At 31.4% G+C, this 21649-nt stretch overlaps 1 protein-coding gene across 1 annotated transcript in view; it reads left to right on the top strand.

Moving 5' to 3' along the window:
- Window positions 1–2635: 2635 nt before the first annotated feature.
- Window positions 2636–21649, top strand: part of LOC139512690 (uncharacterized) — a 30248-nt gene continuing 11234 nt past the window's right edge. Inside the window, exons 1-2 of the mRNA XM_071300518.1 lie at window positions 2636–2754; window positions 12977–13124. Of these exons, the coding sequence (XP_071156619.1) occupies window positions 2706–2754; window positions 12977–13124 (197 nt within the window). The 5' untranslated portion in view covers window positions 2636–2705. The remainder of the gene's footprint in view (window positions 2755–12976; window positions 13125–21649) is intronic.

The raw sequence follows: 21649 nt of genomic DNA, 5'->3' as shown, positions 1-21649 counted from the left end.
AAAAATCCTATAAAAGAAATGATTTTTCGAGAAAAAGAAAATCGAATACACGCTTTTAATGTAAAGATGCGATTGTTTTTGTTTTTATAAAATACAACTGTCTTGTAAGGGTCGTAATAATGCTATATGGATAAGTCTATCAGTTTAAAACTACATAAATAGTTTCCGTACAAAGGCTTTCATTTTCAAGATTGAAAAAAATATATTCCTTAGTGAAATTTTTTTGACAAATCAGAATTCTGACTTTTTGAAACCTGTAAGTACGCGAAAATAATAACAATGAAGTCCAGTCGGTATGGTAAAAAATACTGCATACAACATGAAACCAAACTCGATTAAAATTTACATACTTTGTTAGCATTCGTATGGTTAAAATATCAACATAACATAATAACAAACATGCAAAAAAAAATGATTAGATTGAAATTAATGTAAGGATCGATTCCATGAAACTTTATTTATTTATTTATTTATATTATTTTTCCTAATTATTTATATCAAGTAAATGTATTATTTTCTGAAATAGTGTTAAGAATTTTAATTAATTTTTTTGTTATCACTGTACTGAAACCTATTGGTGTTTTTGCAAAACCAACCTACATGAGATAGAATAATTATTAATGAAAAAACACGAAATTAAATGCTTTATAAAAATATATAAAGTGAGTTCGATACAAAAAAAAAACAACACAGAAGGTTATACTTGTAGTGAAAAAGAGAATATATGTATCTATTTATCTGCGAGGCAAAAAATCATAACAGAGTAAAATAGAATGCTCTATGAGATAATTCCTCCTTCTATGACGATCGACATCAAGACAACAGTACATAGAGCAGTTATTGTCGACAAAAGGACGAAGAAGAACCAATCCATGATGGCAGCAATTTCGGTCCAAGAGATAATCGTGTGGAAAATCTTTTATGTTCTTTTGGTCATTGATATCTACATAAGCTTCAGGGCCATCCGGATTTGGTCCAACGTTCCCATTTTCATTCTTCTTTCCACGACTACAACAACAACCCCTCCGTCATGATAATGGAATACATAGCTTTAGCATTAAACCATTTATTCTTTGAGGGACAGGCATGTTTGGACTTCTATGATGCACTCTTATAACCAAAACAGTCAAGATAACACACAATACACCAAGTACCAGAGTCATAGCCAGATATACAGCTGTATTAATTTAAACATTAAAAGTAGATTTCACAACCTGTCAAACATAATGAATTTGATACTAGAAGCCATCTTTATTTGTTTGTAAGGTTTTACCATGTAATTTCATCCGTTAAAGCATGAAAGGTGATGAATAGGATAGATCCAGAGAGTTTGAGTTCATTTTCCTTTGGAGGGTTTATTTTGGCCTAATCACCGTTTTGAAAATCTAGTTGGATTTGACAAGTCATTTTTCTGATTATCGGTATTCTGGTCATAGTAAGGGCACACAATCACTACACTATATGTCCTGAGATTTCGTTTTCGTACAAACAAATACAAATCACATTTTTGTCAACATCACATAGGTTATTTCCTCTTTTTTTGTTTAGACTAAGGGCATTTAGGAGGTTGAAATTATCTATAGATATTTGTTCACCTATCAATAGTATTTGTGTATGCCTTTGGATTGCTATCTCATTCACATATGTTCTAAATTTGTCTTGTTTCAATGGCCTTATCCGAAGCACCTGGGTTACCTTACAATTTGCGTGCTGTTGTTTCAAAAATATTTTGTTTATTATTGTATTTATTTGTGTGTTTTGTATTTTTTATAGGTTCATTTAGTGTGCCAAAAAATATGAAAACTTGACGTTCGTGACGTCACATTCCAAACAATGACGTCATTCAAAAAATAACCTATTTTGAGGCAAATTTTTCTTAAGCAAAAATAGAAAAAATAAAAAAAAGTAGGGGTGTGATAAAAGGTATGCGATAAAGGGTGAGCATCAAAATTGTGCGATATGGATTGAACAGCAGGCTATTTATCAAATATGCAAAACTACTGTATTTACTACTAAACATATGATAATATGACATAATCATGTTTTGTGATAGTGGTATCAATTGCAAACAATGATATCAACATATTTCGTACGCTGAATATGCATTTCGAAATAACAGTCTTTTGAGAAATTGACTCCATTTTCTCCAGAATACAAATATGTGGATTATGTAACGATTAACCTTGCACTGGTATCTTTTAAAATCAAAAGAATGATTAATATTTCGAACAAAAGATCTGTTTATTCGGGTATATCATTGCTTACAAAGACAAAACTTTCTCAACACAATATCCCAATATAGTTAATGTTTTAAATGTATACAGACAATATTAACATGTTTAGATTTAACAATTGATAAAAGCCTCTTTTGCTGTTTAAATTCGTTCGTCCATAATAATTCCAGAAATATCTCAACGGCTTACAGGTCATAGGCGTATTATCAGAGTATAATTTAAGACCTTTGCTAAAATTCTTTTGTTTTTTCTTGAAAGTCACATGATAATTTTTACTCGGTGTCATTTGTTATATTTTTTGCCCTCTTGACATGACAGTGTTTTATATTCTGGAACAACGCAAGTCAACGCAAGTCATGTTCCATGTTTAAAGACTATAATATGTATGTTGCCTAATAAGGTTTTGACATGATAATGAAATATAGACTGTTCATTCTGAAAAAGATCAAACTTTGAATACGACACTTCAAAATGATTTTTCATCTTTTCTTGATATGGGGATCAATTTTCCTTATTGAAGGTAAGTTAAATCTGTAATACTTTCTAGAAAAAGTATAATAAACTAAAGCAAAGATTGAATCTCAGATTGATTCGTTCACATACGATGACAAGTTATCAATTATTCTTAGATGTAAAAAGTCAAACAGAATACACAATAGAAGGAATTTGGCAAAATATAAGGAAATTATTAGTCTAGTTACTCAGTAATGTGTTGCAAAGAACATATACGAGCATGCAAAAATATTAAATTTCAATCCTGCTAACTATGATCAGTTTATATATACAGCTCGTAACAGAGTAGTGATCGTATAGATGTTTCTTTACCGTCAAAATTAGCTACGTTATCAACAAACTTAATTGAGTAGTGACCGAACTATTGGTACTTTAACGTTAAAAAGATTGACAATGCTGAAAAACTTTCATCTGTCGATAATCAAGTTTAATACCGATAATATTGAAAATAATTCTTATCATATGAAACAAATATGTCCATGCACTATTTCGATTGGGCGAAAAGTAGTCATTTCTTCAAAGTCAGAACAGATAAAAAAAAGATTTATGGAAGGACCTCTTGATATAATTATTTCCTTTACAATTTTATCCAAAACTAAAAGAAATATACTGGTAAAAATTTAAAAAGGTGTTTAAGAGGAATGAAGTTTCTGACTACAATGTGTACCGGAAAACTCCGCTTCCTGTAATTTTGAGGAATCATGCAACATTTCACCTATTACCCATTCCCAATTACTAAAAAAAGTTCTATAAGATAATTTTAAATCTGAGTAAACATATTGACTACCTTAAATACAGTCAAATTTGTCTATAGGTTACACAAAACTGGTTCTTAAAACGTTTGTATAAGGGAAAACATTTTTCTTTGACTTTTAAAACATGTAGGGGAAACGGATTTCCTAACCATTCACATATAATATTCCGAATTTCTGATTTTTTGTTCGATAACGTAAATTATACGAATTTTTTTACTACGTTGTTGGTCGTTAGGAAGACAATGTACAATTGTGCAGTGAACGGAGGCACTTATACATAACCTTGTAATTCTGTTTGGAAACAAAAATAAATTCCCAATATATAAATATACATGTATGAATATTCATGTATTATATTTCGTGTACATGATTGGATTTTGTAGATATAACTACCGCACAGAAAACGTATCATGGATTTCGAGGCTTTCATATTCAAGATTTTGAATTATACCCTTGTTGAAAACATGTGGAGACCTCTACAGTTCCTTAAAAATCATTTATTTTTTGTAAATTGAGTGCCGTCTCCCGAAACATGCTAACACTTAAAGACAAATCCCTCTATTGTTTCTGCGCATTCCGCCTTGCGACGCCTTTGTTTCGTTTTTTTCTATGACGTGCGTTTTTTTTTACCGCGAAACATTTTAAAAGACGTCGGCGCCGATAAACTGAGGTTTGAATTTCAAATATTCGTCAATAACTTAAGTTATATCTCTAGCAATTTTGTCTTTAACATTTCCAATGTTAAGGGTACATTTGTATGTTTTACTTCGATTTGAAGGAAATTTATTTCAGTATTTTCTGTGACAAAGTACAAGCATGTCGGTATTGCAACAATGTATGATTGACATAATGCCAGGGATATAATAAACAGGTATGAATAAGAAAAGATATGGTTTATTCTGTATCAGACGAAAGAAAAACTAGTACAGTGTTGAATTCCATAAATATTCACAGTCCAAGCAGTATATAAGATCTACATTGAGCAACATTAACTTTAACGTTAAAATAAAAATGCGGAGGTTGATTATAAAAATGTTTTACTGTGTCAAAAAAACTTCGACTTAAACAATGAAAACTTACACGTTGGAAATGACATATTTTGTCGATGAAGAAAATTAAATTATGTCACTTCTGAAATAAGTTGGTCGATAACGTAACTTATTTTGACGGTAGAGAAACGCGAATTCGATCACTACTCTGTTACGGGTTGTATCGTATGAACTGAGTCGGCATATATTGTAGCAAAAATATATGCTTATGCATGTTTATTATGAATTTGTATAATTCAGTATTTGTAAAATCCCTGACCTATTTTTCATTTTGTATAATCTTTAACAGTTTGAGTAATTTTGAAAAAAAATCATTGAATTTTGAGGAATTTCATAAAATCAATGAAGATTGTTTGGGATTTATTAAATACCTAATTGTAACTTTTAATACCCTATAAGTCGTAGTGAGAATGTGATGAGCGTAGTAAGATTGTGGTAATCGTAGTCTGGTAGCAAAATAAACATGGTGATAACGTAGTGTAATCGTGGCAGGATCGTTGTAGAAATGTGATGACGTACGTAGCGTCAAAACGACGGAAATTCAGATTTTCATTCCACTTATACCGCAATCTCACCACGATCTGAAATTAGTTTAGATCGCGGTAAGCGTGATGCGATCATTGTTTAGTGTAATTATGGGAGCTTTCCTTAGAATTGTCATAAAAATGTACTTTTTAATACAGATAGAACAGACAGATATTACTTGGTTTATATTTTGTTTTATGTGTCTATGAATACAAGGTATACGGACAGGCACAAAGGCTACGTTGAAGAACTTCTTATCTGATTAAACACATTTACTTTTGAATTCATTTTGGAAGAAACAGTTAAGATCAAATAGATACTTATCCATCCATCTGTGATAGCATGTATGTATATCAAAATGTCGTAGAAGGGGTCTCGTTAGTCAAGTGGGCTACTTAGTTATTCTACTGTAATCACAAGCCAGCCATCAATGAGGTTGTCAGTTGTAACCCTGCTCGTGCGGATGCACTTGACTCCAATCTTAATTGACTAGATAATAACTAAATTTTTGTTCTTTTCAAAAGGGATAAATAAATACACATTCACGTTCATTCTTATATATACCTTAACTCCAAACTATCATACTGCCTGTCGATACTTTTTTTTTGCATAGCACAAGTCATGTCTTCTTTGACTGATCGTAACGTTAAATCCCTGGGATGTGTTTTTACTGATTTACGTCTCCAATGCATGATTTTGTTTTGATTGTTTTTCCTTTAAAGGGAAATTTCGCGACAAAATTACTGCGAATGCTATCAAATCATACTTTCGTGGAAATTTGACCTGTTGATAAAATTTGTAACTCTTTTTGGTACTTTCTGATAAAAAAAAAATTACAAGCTACATCTTGTCTCTCTATTTGTAAATTAATTGTACCAGCTTTGATTACTGTTTGGTATTACTATAATGTTCACTCTTGCACTCTTTCTACGAACAACAAACTTATTTATTTGGTAAAACATATTTCCGAATGACATATGAACAAATACTGAGTTATGTTTTTTCTTTTGCAAATAAGGATGGTCTTGCAAGTTTAGTGGTGTGACAATAGCACCAATTTTCACTAAAAAATAAAACAAAAATGCCCTTAAGTGATTTTATCGCCACTGATGGGTCATTTGTAGAACGCGCGACTTGCATATTAAAGTAAAAGCAAAATAGGTCTCTATCAGTGGAAATTTCGCACAGTAGATAGAATGTTTGCCTTGGTAAAAATGGAATAGAAATATATGCTCATTTTGTGTTTCTTAACTGTTTCTGAAATGACTAACTCTAATTTCTGGTGTTCCAAATTATAAGTCTGGTATCTCTCACGAAAAGGATTTTCTGTATTTGGGAGTTTGAGTTTGACTTATTTCAAAACTAAGATTTTCGGAATATCGGAACTACCAAAAACAAGACAAACACCAATATGATACTTTTTGACATTAGTATCCAATTCCATTTCTTCACCGAATAACAGAGTAAAGCCATTCACCTGGAAATCTCATCTGAATAAGTAAGTTCAATTTAAAAGTCCTATTTATATAGCTGATTGCACTGGTTTTCCGAAAGTTTGTGTTTAGTGAATTACTGTTTGAAAAAAATAAAGAACCTAGTATAAAATGATTTCATTATAACTTAATTGATAAATTTATGCAAGAAAAGTGTTAATCAAATACTTTTATTGAAACAAAATGATTTTTTTTAAATCTTCTTACTTAAAAAAACTTTTATTCTTGGAGAACCAATTTTCGTTATTTTTGTGGTTGGTTTGATCAACGAATTTAAGATTGTAATGAAAAATAACAAATCAACAGCAGACTTTAAGGTTTTAGCTTTGCTCATTGTTGAATACCGTTCGCTGACCTATAACTGTAAATTTCTGTGTCATTTAGTCTCTTGTGGAGAGATCCCCATGAATGTTTGAATACATTGATACGGTCATATAATATGGACAATACATCGCAGTGTTAGATCGAAGGGGAAGGGGTTCCGGGGGTTGAAACCCACCTTTTCTATGCCTTTGAATAAAGAAATATGTTTGGAACCCACACACTCCCTTTTTAGCTCACCTGGCCCGCAGGGCCAAGTGAGCTTTTCCCATCACTGCGCGTCCGGCATCTGTCATCCGTCGTCCGTCGTCCGTCGTCGTCAGTCGTCTGTCGTTGTCCGTCGTAGTTAACTTTTACAAACATCTTCTACTCTGAAACTACTAGGCCTAGCTAAATCAAACTTGACCACAATCATCATTGGGGTATCTAGTTTATAAATGTGTCCGGTGACCCGGCCAACCAACCAAGATGGCAGCCATGGCTAAAAGTAAAACATAGAGGTAAAATGCAGTTTTTTGCCCATAACTAAAAAACCAAAGCATTTAGAGCAAATCTGACATGAGGTAAAATTGTTTTTTAGGTCAAGATCTATCTGCCCTGAAATTTTTAGATGAATCGGACAACCTGTTGTTGGGTTGCTGCCACTGAATTGGTAATTTTAAGAAAATTTTGCTGTTTTTGGTTATTATCTGGAATATTATTATAGATAGAGATAAACTGTAAACCGCAATAATGTTCAGCTAAGTAAGATGTACAAATAAGTCAACATGACCGAAATAATCAGTTGACCCCTTTAGCAGTTATTGTCCTTTATAGTCAATTTTTAAAAACATTTCGTAAATCATAGAAATCTTTTACAAAAACTTTCTCTTCTTAAACAGCTGGGACAAATTAATCCAAACCTTGCCACACTCATCTTTTGGGTATCTAGTTTAAAAAAAGTGTCTGGTGACCTGACCATCAAATCAATATGGCCGCCATGGCTAAAAATAGAACATAGTGGGTAAAATGCAGTTTTTGGCTTATAACTCAAAAACGAAAGCATGTTTTAAAGAGCCTCTGATCGTGTGCATTACTTTCTCTTTTCAAGTCATACTGTAATTTATATTCGGTTTCGTAGATTATTTTCTTAAAAAAACGGTATATATTCTGTTATGCCATTTACCATGTTTACAGATCCTGTAATATATGTTCCAACAAAAAGTTATAATTAGTTATCAAAGGTAACGAGCATAATAATAATTTGTTACGCCAAAGGCGAGTTTCGTCTACATAAGACCTTATCAGCCACGTTGACATATTTTTATATCTTTTAAAATTTACCTTAAATCAAAAATTTCTATTGATCCATTTTTGTTAATATAAATAATGCAAAGATTTATAACAATCATCTTTTACGAACAATAAATAGCCTAAGTCCATCTGAACTAGGTTTACTTTAGATTTTGCCCCAAACTGATAGTCTACTAGAAATGATTTATGCAACATTATTTTTTTTCCATTGTTGATCAAGTGATCAATATGCTAGATAGTTAAAACCCATTATGTTTTAGCTATAATTTAAAACTTTAAAACACCCCAAATCTTAAAGTCGACAAGACAATGGACAACGATACATACGAAACACCTCATTTCCTCAAACAAATAATTACTGTCGAGGTTCTTGACTTTGAACAATGACAAAAATATTTGACAGGGAAAGTCTTGTTTGTCTGAACTTATAGTGAGCTTCAATGTGACCTTCATTAGACTAGTAGAAAAGACGTATATACAACAAGTGGAAGTTTTTAACAACCTTGACTAGCTATGCAGCCCTTGCACGGTCGGTAAACAAGACGTATATATTTTAACAAAAACTAGAGGCTCTAAAGACCCTGTGTCGCTCACCTTGGTCTATGTGAATATTAAACAAAGGACACAGATGGATTCATGACAAAATCGTGTTTGGTGATTGTGATGTGTTTGTACTGAACATTCTTGCTGCTTACAATTATTTTTATCTATAATGAACTTGGCCCAGTAGTTTCAGTGGAAAATGTTAGTAAAATTTTTCAAATTTTATGAAAATTGTTAAAAATTGACTTTAAAGGACAATAACTCCTTCGGGGGTCAATTGACAACTTTGGTCATGTTGACTTATTTTCAGGTCTTACTTCACTGTACATTATTGCGGTTTACAGTTAATCTCTATCTATTATTACATTCAAGATAATAACAAAAAATTGCAAAATTTTCTTAAAATTACCAATTCAGGGGCAGCAACCTAACAACAAGTTGTCTGATTCATCTGAAAATTTCAGGGCAGATAGATTTTGACCTAATTAACAATTTCAACCCAGTCATATTTGCTCTTAATGCTTTGGTTTTTGATTTATAAGCCAACAACTGTATTTTACCCCTATGTTCTATTTTTAGAAGGGTGGCCATCTTTGTTGGATAACCGAGTGACCGGACTCATTTTTAAAACAAAATGCCCCAAAGATGATTGTGGCCAAGTTTGGATTAATTTGGCCCAGTAGTTTCAGAGGAGAAGATTTTTGTAAAAGATTACTAAGATTTACGAAAAATGGTTAAAAATTGACCATAAAGGGCATTAACTCCTAAAGGGGTCAACTGACCATTTTGGTCATGTTGACTTATTTGTAAATCTTACTTTGTTGAGAATTATTATGGTCCAGATGAGCTTAAAATGTGCAATATAAATAAGTTTCTAAGTCTAGATTACCGATATTAAGAGCAATAAACAAAATGCAAGAAAAATTTAATAAATGTTTAAAGTAATGTGTGGTTACGAAATCCCTTATCTTATGATATATGTGCTATGTATATAATATAAAAAAAAAAGAACACATGAGGACGGTGCCAAATGTGCATCAGCATCCCTTTGATTATATAGAAGTATACTTGATAAACCAATATACTTACTTTATGAAATAGTGATCTTAAATTCTTTAACATACACAGACAGAATTTTAAATTATTATATTTATGAAAAGACAATATTTCTATATTGAATGTGCATGTTACTACAGCTGACCGGTGTACTCGAAAAGTTAGAAGTTAAAATAAGTACATTTTGGGGAAGTGTAACATGCATGGGAAGAAAATTAGTGACCCAAAATATCTTCAGATTTGGATGTTCATGATTATTTTCCAATTTTTTTTCATCAATATGCAACAAAAATTAGCATTTTTTTAGATTGTAGTTTCACGATCATGCCAAACACAAAAATCGGGTTTTTTCATACATAGAATGAAATTCAAAACAGTGTGGCTGTGGCTATTGATTGACAGAGTAAATTCATCCATTGACTGGGACAATTTACGTGAACGTATGTCTGTAACGACCACTGTTCACGACGTACCTACGGTAGACATTTAAACTTTGGGGTTTCTAAACGCCTCTAATTATAAAATAATTCAAAAAATTAATCAGGAATAATCTTTATATTTTGATGTATATAATTGATATAAATCAAAACATCGTGTTATTTCTGATTAATTTTTCGAATTACTTTATTCAGGTGTTGGGAACCTTTGGTGACCCCACAGTTTAAGAGTCTTTTAAAAGTGCATAGTGAGCATTGTTCGTTACATACAAAAGTTCACTTAAATTGTTCTTGTCAATGGATGAATTTAATGTGTCAATCAATGGCAACAGCCACACTGTTTTGAATTTCATTCTATTTCTATATTTCTACAAACACTGTTTGAAAAATGTTTTTTAAACTGTACATTTATCATTTAGAAATGTCTTTTGATCAGTATAGTGAGGGCATTGATTTATTATAGACTCGCTCTACCCTATCATAAAAAGAAAAAAAGTTACTTTTCTTTTGTTTTTTGTTTACTAGATTGTCCACTGGTGCTGTATAAAATTATATTCAAAATTTTATAAAAAGTAAAATCACAACAATACTGAACTCGGAGAAAAGTCAAAACGAAAAGTCCCTAATCAATTGGTAAAATCAAATAAATAAAACACATAAAACGAAGGGACAACAAATGTCATATTCCTGACTTGGTATAGTCATTTTCAAATGTAGAAAATGGTTGATTGAACCTGGTTTTATAGCGCAAAATCTCTCACTTTTATGACAGACGCATCAAATTCCGTTATATTTACAACGATGCGTGAACAAAACAAAAATATAATAGGAAAATAGTCACAGTATGGGTACAGCAGTCATCATTATGTTACAATCACAACACATAAAAACATTTACAAAATAATACAAAAAACATCTATCAAATTAAAAAAAACACATTCATTGCTTCTCGTGTATGACGTCAGAAAAATGTTTACGTCACATAGGAAGAAATTTTGTGTTCAATGTATAATATTTTAAAAACACTTAACATTTTACGTGGGAAATGGTGGTATAAAGGGTTAAAAAATCAAAAGTTATGTTTGAATTAATTTGAGAAACAGATCTATATTTAAAATTATCCAGAAGTTCTTTGGAATTTTAAGAAAAGAAATAATTTTGTCGTTTGTCGTTCAAAGTATTTTCAAATTTATAATAGAACAATAACATAATGATATATAATAGAACAATTATAATATAAAGAAGGGATCTTTTAAAGTACAGAGTCACGTTATAAGAACTCTTGTAGATTTCGAAAAAGAGCAGGTAAATGCCGCTACAAGGCAGCAATCGCATCCGCATAGTGGAGAGGGATTAATATAAGTTGTTATAACTTGTTTCCCAATCCACTATAAACAAATATGTTTAAACTAAACTAAGAACCAAAGAAACTCAAAAAGTCTTTTTGTCCTTTTATTTCAAACATTATAATACTTTTGATCTATATTTCAAACTTTATATATAAAAAGAAGATGTGGTATGAGTGCCAATGAGACAACTCTCCCCAAGAGACAAAATGACACACAAATAAACAGCTACATGTCATCATACGACCTTCAACAATGAGCAAAGCCCATACCGCATAGTAAGCAGTAAAAGGTCCCGAAATGACAATTATAAAACTATTCAAACGAGAAAACTAACATCTTAACTTATGTACAAAAAATTAACGAAAAACAAATATGTGACACATTATCAAATGATAACCACTGAATTACAGGCTCCTGACTTGGTAGAGGAGACACATACATACAGAATGTGGCAGGGGGGAAACAGGTTAGCGGAATCCCAACCCTCCCCTAATCTGGGACACTGGTTTAACAGTACAACATAAGAACGATTTTTATAATCCGTTTGTCCTTTTATCTTAAACTTTATAACACGTTTGTCCTTGTCTATTGATTACACGTTTCAACAATGAGATTTCTTATCTTTATTTCTTAAAATGCTATTGTAATTTGTGCGTTTCTAGCGAACTATGTTATACAATACAATACAGCATGTATTAGTTTAACATTATTAGGTCTAAGGATAGGTTAGTCAGTCTTCAGACAATAAAAAAAAAAGGAATTGTGGTATGATTGCCAATAAGACAAATATCCACCTAAGTATAAATGAAGTTGATTTAATCAATTATGGGAAAATCGTCCGCCTTCAACAATGAAAAACCTAACTGTATAGTCGACTATAAAAGGCCCAGACATAAAAAATATGAAACAACTTAATTGAGAAGACTAACGGCCTACTATATAACAAAGCAGTTTATATAAAAACAAATTTGACAAACATGAACCAAAGACAACAACTTAACTATAGGTTCCTGTCTGGGACAGACACATAAAGAATGTAGTAAGTGCGCTCAACCCTCCCCTAATCCGGAACAGTTTGGTAACAGTTCAACATAAGAACAAACTGTAGAAATAAGTAGATAAGACTTACAGTAACTCATAAATACGCTACAAAGCACAGGAACACTTAGACATGCAAACCAAATCTTTGTATTATGGATAAATTTAATAAACTAAGATTTTTCAAAAGTTATTTTTTGTAAAGAAAACTAGGAACTTATAATTTTACCTTCAGACGGTGCAATGGAACAAAATCGTCCCTTTAAGTATAAGTATAATTAAACCAATAGTGAGAATTGGTATCTTTTTACTCTACAATAGTGTAGTCTCTGTGAAAAAATCTAAAATTGATCGACTTTATATCTTTCAGGACAAACCGTATTCAATTTAGCCGGTAACGGAGCGACATCGTCTCAAGGTCGAGTTGAAGTCACATGGAACAACATCAAAGGGACTATATGTAAAAATAACTTCACCGATCTGGCAGCTTCAGTTGTTTGCAGACAACTAGGGTTTTAGTAAGTGACTCAGTGTGTAAAATGTACCAATTATAAATATGCTCATTTAAATTAATCTATCTTCGATTTATAAAACAGAAACAATCAGTGTATTCGAAAAAATAACATTTCTAATGACACTTAAGAATATTTGATATTTCAAAGAACAGATTAAGATTCATCATTTTATTTCAGTCTTATCACTTGTAAAGCATACACATATTGTATATACAAAGTATGATACACAATATAATACAAACAATCTTCAGTGAAAAGGTATCATTCTATAAAGAATTATAACTGTATCCTGAATACATCACCATAAAACAATCTGTAATAATTATCATATTAAAATAACGAACAAAATATTCAAGCTGGTATTGAAACCCTGTTATAAAACTCGTTATTTCCAAAAAAAGTACTTCGATTTCCAATGAACTAGTACTTACATTTATTTAGTGGCGAGCTGAGCACCACCTCCTGGTGTAGGATTTTCTCGCTTCGTTGAAAACCCATTGGTGGCCTTCGGGTGCTCTTTGGTCGATTTGTTGTCTCTTTGACATATTTCCCATTTCCTCACTTGGCGTCCGTCGTCGCCCGTCGCCCGTTGTCGTCGTCAGTCGTCGTTAATTTTTACAAAAATCTTAGCCTCTATATCTACTGGGCCAAATTTAACCACACATGGCCACAATCATCATTGGGTATGTTGTTTAAAAATTGTGTCCTGTGACCCGCCAAACCAATCAAGATGGCCGCCATGGCTTCAAATAGAACATAGGGGTAAAATGTATATTTTGGCTTATAACTCTAAAACCAAAGCATTTAGAGCAACTCTGACATGGGGGGGGGGTGAAAATGTTTATCAAGTCAACATCTATCTGTCCTGCAATTTTCTGATGAATCGGACAATTTGTTGTTGGATTGCTGCCCCTGAATTGGTAATTTAAGGGAAATTTTGCCGTTTTCGGTTATAATCTAGAATATTATTATAAATAGAAATAAACTCTTAACAGCAATAATGTTCAGCAAGGTAAGATCTACAAATAAGTCAAACGACCAACATGGTCAGTTGATTCCTTAAGGGGTTATTGTCACAAACTTGTAATATTACCTGCATGTAACGAGCACGATAAAAGATATACAACCTGTTTCTCATCTCACCTTGCATTTACAATATGCTCTTTCATATATACAGTTTTATTTACACATTAGAGTTCCTAATCTTAATAGAGCTTCTTCAAAATCACCTACATATTGTCCCTTTTAAAATTACTTTTTTATAATTTAATAGTTCGTGATTTTTGTGTTCCCCTTTGTGGCAATACTTTTTTCTTTGCATTTTCTGTTTGGCTGAAATAGGAATTTGTAATAAAATCATGAGGTCGATTCCACTCGTGAGAGTTGTTAGAGTGTCTTACAGTATCCGCCACAGTGCTTCGACATTAATATCAACACAGTTCTACTATATGAGTCATACGAAATCAGTTTTCTAATGGTTTTCATGTCAAGCAATTATAAAATCAGAGAGATAAACGAGATATGTTTATTTGTGTTTTTTGTTTCATACTTTTTATCAATTATGTTCTAAAATTTGTTTAATTAAAGTTTTTCTGTCATAATCGATCGATAATGTATTCTTTGCATGCTTGTTTACTTTATATTTTATTATGGGGCTCTCGCACTTGCACTCTGTAGGTAGAGAATCTATCCAAGAAGCATTTTATTTTTAATGATTTGGATAAAATAAAGGATTTTATTGAATGTTAAATATATGTACATGGTTTTATAGTTAAACTAAATCATTCAAGTATAAAAACATTTTCAACTTGATTGTTCAATATGAGGTATCATATGACGTTTTAAAAAGAGTATGCAGAAAGATAAGGTGTCTCACATTATTAACGAGATGAAAAATCCAAAGGACAGAATAAACGGAAATGAGTGCAGAGGATGTGTAATCAAAATTAACGCTATAACTTTATAGGAGACTAAATATAAAACTAAAATTTACTAAGATATAATAATTTAATTTTTAATGCGAAGCACCCCTCCGGATTTCAATCCATAACATCTTCGATAAAGGTCATCGTGTTTAAAATACACTGCAATAAGTGCACTTGAAAGTTTCCGAAGTAAAACTCTAATAATTTTGCTTGATTTTTAAATTTATTTTTAGGGGGTTCTGATTTGCTTATAACTTACTGTAATAATATTATGGCGAATGTCGCTTTTTTGTATTTTGTCATGGTTTCGTCCGTTATCGTCAACTTATTTTATTTAAGCCCTTTTGTACCATGTGTCTCATTTTTTCAGACAAACATCTCTTTCACCTAGAGGCAATACATATATTTTGTTTAAGGTCCTAGGGCCGTATGCATAAAACATCTTAACTTAAGTTTTACTTAGACTTAGATTTCACTAAGTATTTCCTTAGTTAAGTATAATTCTTAAGTGGAATGCATTAACTTGCTTAAGTCTTCACTTCACTTAGGAATACTTAAATCGGAACCTTTCTCTAGTTACCGTATGATATATTCTAGTTCATCACATGTACTCATCCGTGTAAAAGTTTGTTATGATTGTTGAATTTATTGATCTATGCATGCTTTTATTTTAAAGAGCTGGGGTTAAATTGATATTGGTATGTTAAACAATTCAATAGAACGTAAAATAGTATAATTATGAACAATTGGCGCAAATAAGACAACGCTTTTTAAGGTTGATGTTTTAATGGATGAGCAATAAAAGCAAATATTTCGATAATCCAAAACTTTCCTCTTCTTAATCTTTAATCATCTTTCATTGGAGTAATATTTTCTGGAGACAACACTATGTTTTAAACTCTAACAAAACATGATGAAGGTTTCAGTTGCGTAGCACAAGACCGAGTGTAGCATTTTAATCATATGCTTACAAATAAGTATACAAAACATTTTTTTCAATAAAAATTTTACTTACCGTTCAGCTTACTATGCGCTGCCATCTACCTTTCAGACCTTTGCTTACATTTGCTTATGGTTAAATATTCTTCTTAGATGTGAAATTAACATTTTGTTCACTTCCCTTTTAAAACAAAAAAAGGGGGAGGGTACAATTTTTTTCCCCAGAAATCCATATACAAACTAGGGAATTTTTCAAAACTCCTACAATATTTACTAAAGCAAATTATTACAGAAAGTACATTCTCCACATTTCAACGTACTTAGCAATATATCTCACTGAATAATTATAAGGTAATATGAAAAGATAATTACATACGAGTAAGGTATCAGAAACTTCAAATGACACGGGGACTTCTGACTATATATATATCTTTATTCTCACAAACCAAATTACAAAGGTATAGAGATAATTATACATATTTCAAAATTACATAAATAAATAATGTACGAAAGTAGATAGAGGCATTCACAATTGTTCACCCAGAAAAGTTCAATTTGTTATTGATCTCCTTAATAAGTTTACATAGTTCGTTCAGTTCTGAACATTTTTTTGAATTCATTAAGTCATAAAACTTCAATGTGTTTGGACTATTTCTATAGTAAAATGCAATACATTTTTTTCTACAGTTATCAAAAGCTGAACAATTAAAAATGTAATGGTATTCATCACCAATGGCATCTGAATTACATAATACACATTTTCTGATTTCTCTTTCTATGTTTTGCCATCTTCCAGTTTCTATTGGAAATTTCATGTTCAAAGTTCGAAATTTAAAAAATAAGGATATTTGCCTGTCATCCAAAATATTCAAATATTTCTCAAACTCCAAAGTATCTTTAAATAAACGATAATTTAATGCTTTTGGTGATTCCTGTAGGCTTGCTAGCCATTTTTGTTTGAATTGATCTATTAAAATCTGTTTGATGGTTACATGTAGCCATGTTTTATTTACAAAAAAGATATTGTTCCATACATATGACAAGCCACACGTGTCTAAAATTGACTTGACTTGTTTTAACCATAAAATATTTGTACCATATTTGGCAATTGCTAAGTTATACAAAATAAAAGGCAATTTGTCCGGTTTCCCGGTTACCAACTTGAACCAATAATTTATTATTCGTAACTTAATTGAAATATCTAATGGATATCTTCTTAATTCACCATAAATCATAAAATCAGGAGTAGACTTTTTTACTCGAAGTAATATTTTACAAAATTTAATATGAACCCTCTCTATTATTGAATTATTTCCAAAACCCCAGACTTCACAACCATACAGAAGTATTGGTTTAACAATTTTATCAAATAGATCAAGTTGGCATTCAATTGACAGATTATGTACTCTACCTTTTCGAATAATATCGTACATAGCATGTGTTGTTTTTCACATTGCTTTTTTTTAGCCCTTGAAAAATTTCCTGACCTAGACAGTAATACACCAAGATAAGTAAATTCACTCACAATATCTAGTATTATATTATCATACTTAAAAACAATATTCTGCGGTAGTCTACCTTGTGAAAAAATTACAATCTTACTTTTTTCCACATTTACTCTTAGTTTTCATAACTCACAATATTCATATAAGGAGTCCAGTTGTCTTTGTAAATCTATCTGAGATTCTGCCATTAAGACAGTATCGTCAGCATATAAAATGACAAACAATTTTAAATAAACATTTAACTCTATTTCTAACTCATCAGAGATAGTGCACAAACCTTCTATATTATTATTCTGTAAAAACAATTCCAGATCGTTAAGATAAATGGAAAAAAGCAGAGGAGAGAGATTCTCTCCCTGCCTAACACCAATAGAACAAGGGAAAAATTCAGAAAAATCTGATCCAAAGTGGATACGTGATTTGATATTATTGTACATGTTGACAATAACGTTATACATCTTTCCGTTAATCGAATGTTTAATAAGTTTTGACCAAAGACCAGACCGCCAAACAGTATCGAAAGCTTTCGCAAAGTCAACGAAAGCACAATATAGTTTCTTCTTTTTCCTCTTTAGCAACTCAAATAAAATGTGAATAACAAATATATTGTCTACTGTAGAATAACCTTTTCTGAAGCCAGCCTGGTTTTCATTTAACAATAAATAATCCTCTAAGAAAGAACTCAATCTAAGATTTAAAACAGATGTGAAAAGTTTTCCCAGGCAGCTGAGTATAGTAATTGGTCTATAATTTTGGGGATCAGATTGGTCACCCTTGTTTTTATAAAAAGGTATAATATTTCCCATAAGCCATATTTCAGGCAAAGTACCAGAATCAAAAATCATATTAAAAAGTTTCACATAAATGGGTACAAAAATGTGTGATGTGCTTTTAATAAATTCATTGATTATTAAATCATCGCCACTAGCCTTTCCGTTTTTCAAGTCTCGTATACACTTAATAATCTCATCTGCGGTAATTTCTGAATTCAAAACTTCATTTACACCTTGAATGTCATTTGGCTCAGTTGTGACGTCATTTGTATTCTCAGCGTTATTTAAATTTTTGAAAAAATCAAACAGTTCATCTAATGCTATATTAGGTTTTTTTTCTTTTCCCTCCCCTATTTAAAATTTTCCAATATTCCTTCGGATTTTTTGTCCTCAGGTTTTTCATATGTTTTTGAATTTTTTTTCTATATTCCCTCATCGATTTATCCATCTGGCGTTTATATTCCCGTTCTTTCTTTTTCATTTCTTCCCTTTTTACTTCTGATCTATTACTGTTATAATTTCTCTTTGCTCCCCTGTAAATCTTTCTCTTATTCCAACATTGCTTATCAAACCATGGTTTGTTCCCCTTTTTATCCATTTTTTTACCTGTACGACTCCCTTGGCTAGCATTATATGTACCTAGAACATTTTCTGCAGCATCCAATAATATGCTGTTAATGAGATAAATGGTTACTGTCAACTGACTCTAACTCGGCAACCAAATCTGAAATTTTGTCCTTGTCGATAAATTCTACGAAATCATTCTTTTTCTCAACATCCCATTTTTGTACCCGTTTTACTTCTCTTGCATTTTCCACGCTGTTCTCAGCAATATGCACATCTTCCTCAAAACCATCTTCAAAATTTAAAGATAATATTAATGGAGAGTGGACATCTGAGAAAAGCTTGGAAAAGTCTTGAACATACATATTTACAACGAAACATAGAAAATCATAAGTACAAATAAAATAATCAACAACACTGGCCTGACGGCAAGTAAATTTGCCTTCTTTGTCACCATCAACTCTACCATTAAGGATAATTATATTATTGTTTTTACACATTTCTAACAACATGTTACCATAAGAGTTTTTACTTGTATCCATACTACATCTAACTTAAGACATATCATATAATTCTAGATTGTTTAAAATATCTACATTATCAGTATCTACAATATCATGCTGACTATGAACATTTTCAATATATTCTACATCTTGACTAGTTCTACTATTAAAATCACCATTTAAAAGTATATACTTGTACTCTACAGAAAATTTCAAAAATTCTTGTTCTAATTCATTAAAAGCATCAGGTACCCTATAAACAGAATTTTCTGGAGGGATATAAATATTTCCTATCATGATGTCTTGGTCAGTTTTAAGTAAATCGGAAGAAATTTTCCACCAATATACTAAACTACTGAAATTTTCAACTGGCTTTACAAAATTTTCCAAGTGTGACTTATAGCCGAAACCTATTCCCCCCGATTTAACCCTTGCTATATTTTTTCTATTTTTCAAATGAAAAGTAAATCCTGGAATATCTATCTTATCTAGATCATCTGTTTTAGTTTCAACAAGAGAAATAAAATCAAATTTTTGAACCATATCTATAAATTCTGGATAATGCATACGTTTAATAACACCACAACAATTTAAAGTTAACATATTAATTTTACAGTTATTCGTTCTAGTTAAACATTGTTCACTGTCAGGTAAGTTTGTCATACCATTACACTTGTTCTTTTCTGGGGCTCCCTATGAGTGATCTGTTGAGTTTCGCGATTCCCTTCGTCGTCTCTTACGTGATTGATAGTCTTCAGGCGTATTTAATAATTCTCTCCGATTGTTAGGCGACGGAGAATTGTAAGTCTGATGGTTGCCGTAACAGTGATTTTATAGACAATCAACCTTCAATTACTTCAACAAAATGGGGGTCCATGACCCCCCCCCCCCCCCCCCCCTTAATGAAAGAAATCCACCTCTTGGTAGGTCTTACAACTTTTCAAATTTGTCCCTGTAAGTGAAACAAATTTAGGGTATGCCCTACACCTTTAGATTAAACTAACTTGAAAATTCAAATGACTCCCCCCCCCCCCCCCAAAAAAAAATATATATAATATAAAACAACACACACACAAGTCGAAAATGTGGTTTTGCATGCTCTCTCTTCATTCCTTAATTCGGTTATAACTAATGGTTACAGTTGATACCGGGCGGTGTATTTTAACAATTTAAAAAAACGTGCACGTACAGAGTAAACAAAAGATAAATAGTTACTATACCATGAATTACGTGAGTGTATTTAATAAAAAAAAAAGTGAGCACTTTTCGGTAAACATAACAACGAGATTGGGAAAAGTATATAACTTCCCACTGTCATCTCTTGATTTGTTGATTATATTTGATATAAAGAAATTTACGATGGTCGTTAATATTTAGCGAATTAATAAACGAATAAAATAAAGTATTTTATTACCGGTATAGTTATTTATCAATTAAATTGTAGGTAACCTATTAATGTTCTGCAAAAAACACATACTTTTGACTGTTTTTGAACTATTTTTGAAAATTTAAGGTAGCTTAGACTTAAGTGTTATCTCAGGCGTTTCCTTAGTATAAGGAGTTTTGTGCATATCACTTTAGTTTTGTGGGCGTGACTTAAAACAACTAAGATTTTACTTAGGAAATACTAAGTTTAAGATTTTTTATGCATACCACTTAGATAAAAAGGGCGGAGTTTCCTTAACTTAAGTGTTTACTAAGGAAAATCTTAACTTAAGTAGCTTTATGCATACGGGCCCTAGTTACTAACATTAAGAAAAGGGATCGAAAATGGTGTCGGAAATGAGACGCAGAACCAGAATCTAAATGTTACATTGGGACTAAATTTTAACTAATGGTCATGTTTTTATTGAAAAAAACACACAATTTGTTTTCCATATCACCTTGCAAAGGATCAAACAATTACTAAAAAGACATAGATAAGTGCAGAAGGGTTGTCCATAAAATATATTAAGATTGTAAAAGCAATTTCAAATAAGGTTTTCAGACCGCGTATGTTAAGTTAAATATTCTGAAGAGTAGAATTTGTGTTGATAATAATTTCAATGTCATATTTGATAAAAGTGGAGAGAGAAAAATAGACTAAATTGATACAAACAAGGATTTCAAGATATAAACACAGTAATTATTAATATTCACATCAATGGCAGAAAACATGCCATGAAAATAAGTACAATGAGAGTTAATCAGTGAACAATATCCTTTAAAATTAGGTAGAAATTAAATAATCATAATTACTCATTTAGATTTTGTCATTAAACGTCTAGATCTGCGTGCTTGAACTAATGTATGGAGTAAGGAATTCTATATGCACACTTA

This window comes from Mytilus edulis, chromosome 2, assembly GCF_963676685.1.
Source record: "Mytilus edulis chromosome 2, xbMytEdul2.2, whole genome shotgun sequence".
Classification (NCBI taxonomy): Eukaryota; Metazoa; Mollusca; class Bivalvia; order Mytilida; family Mytilidae; genus Mytilus; species Mytilus edulis.
This window is presented reverse-complemented; position numbering and strand designations above follow the sequence as displayed.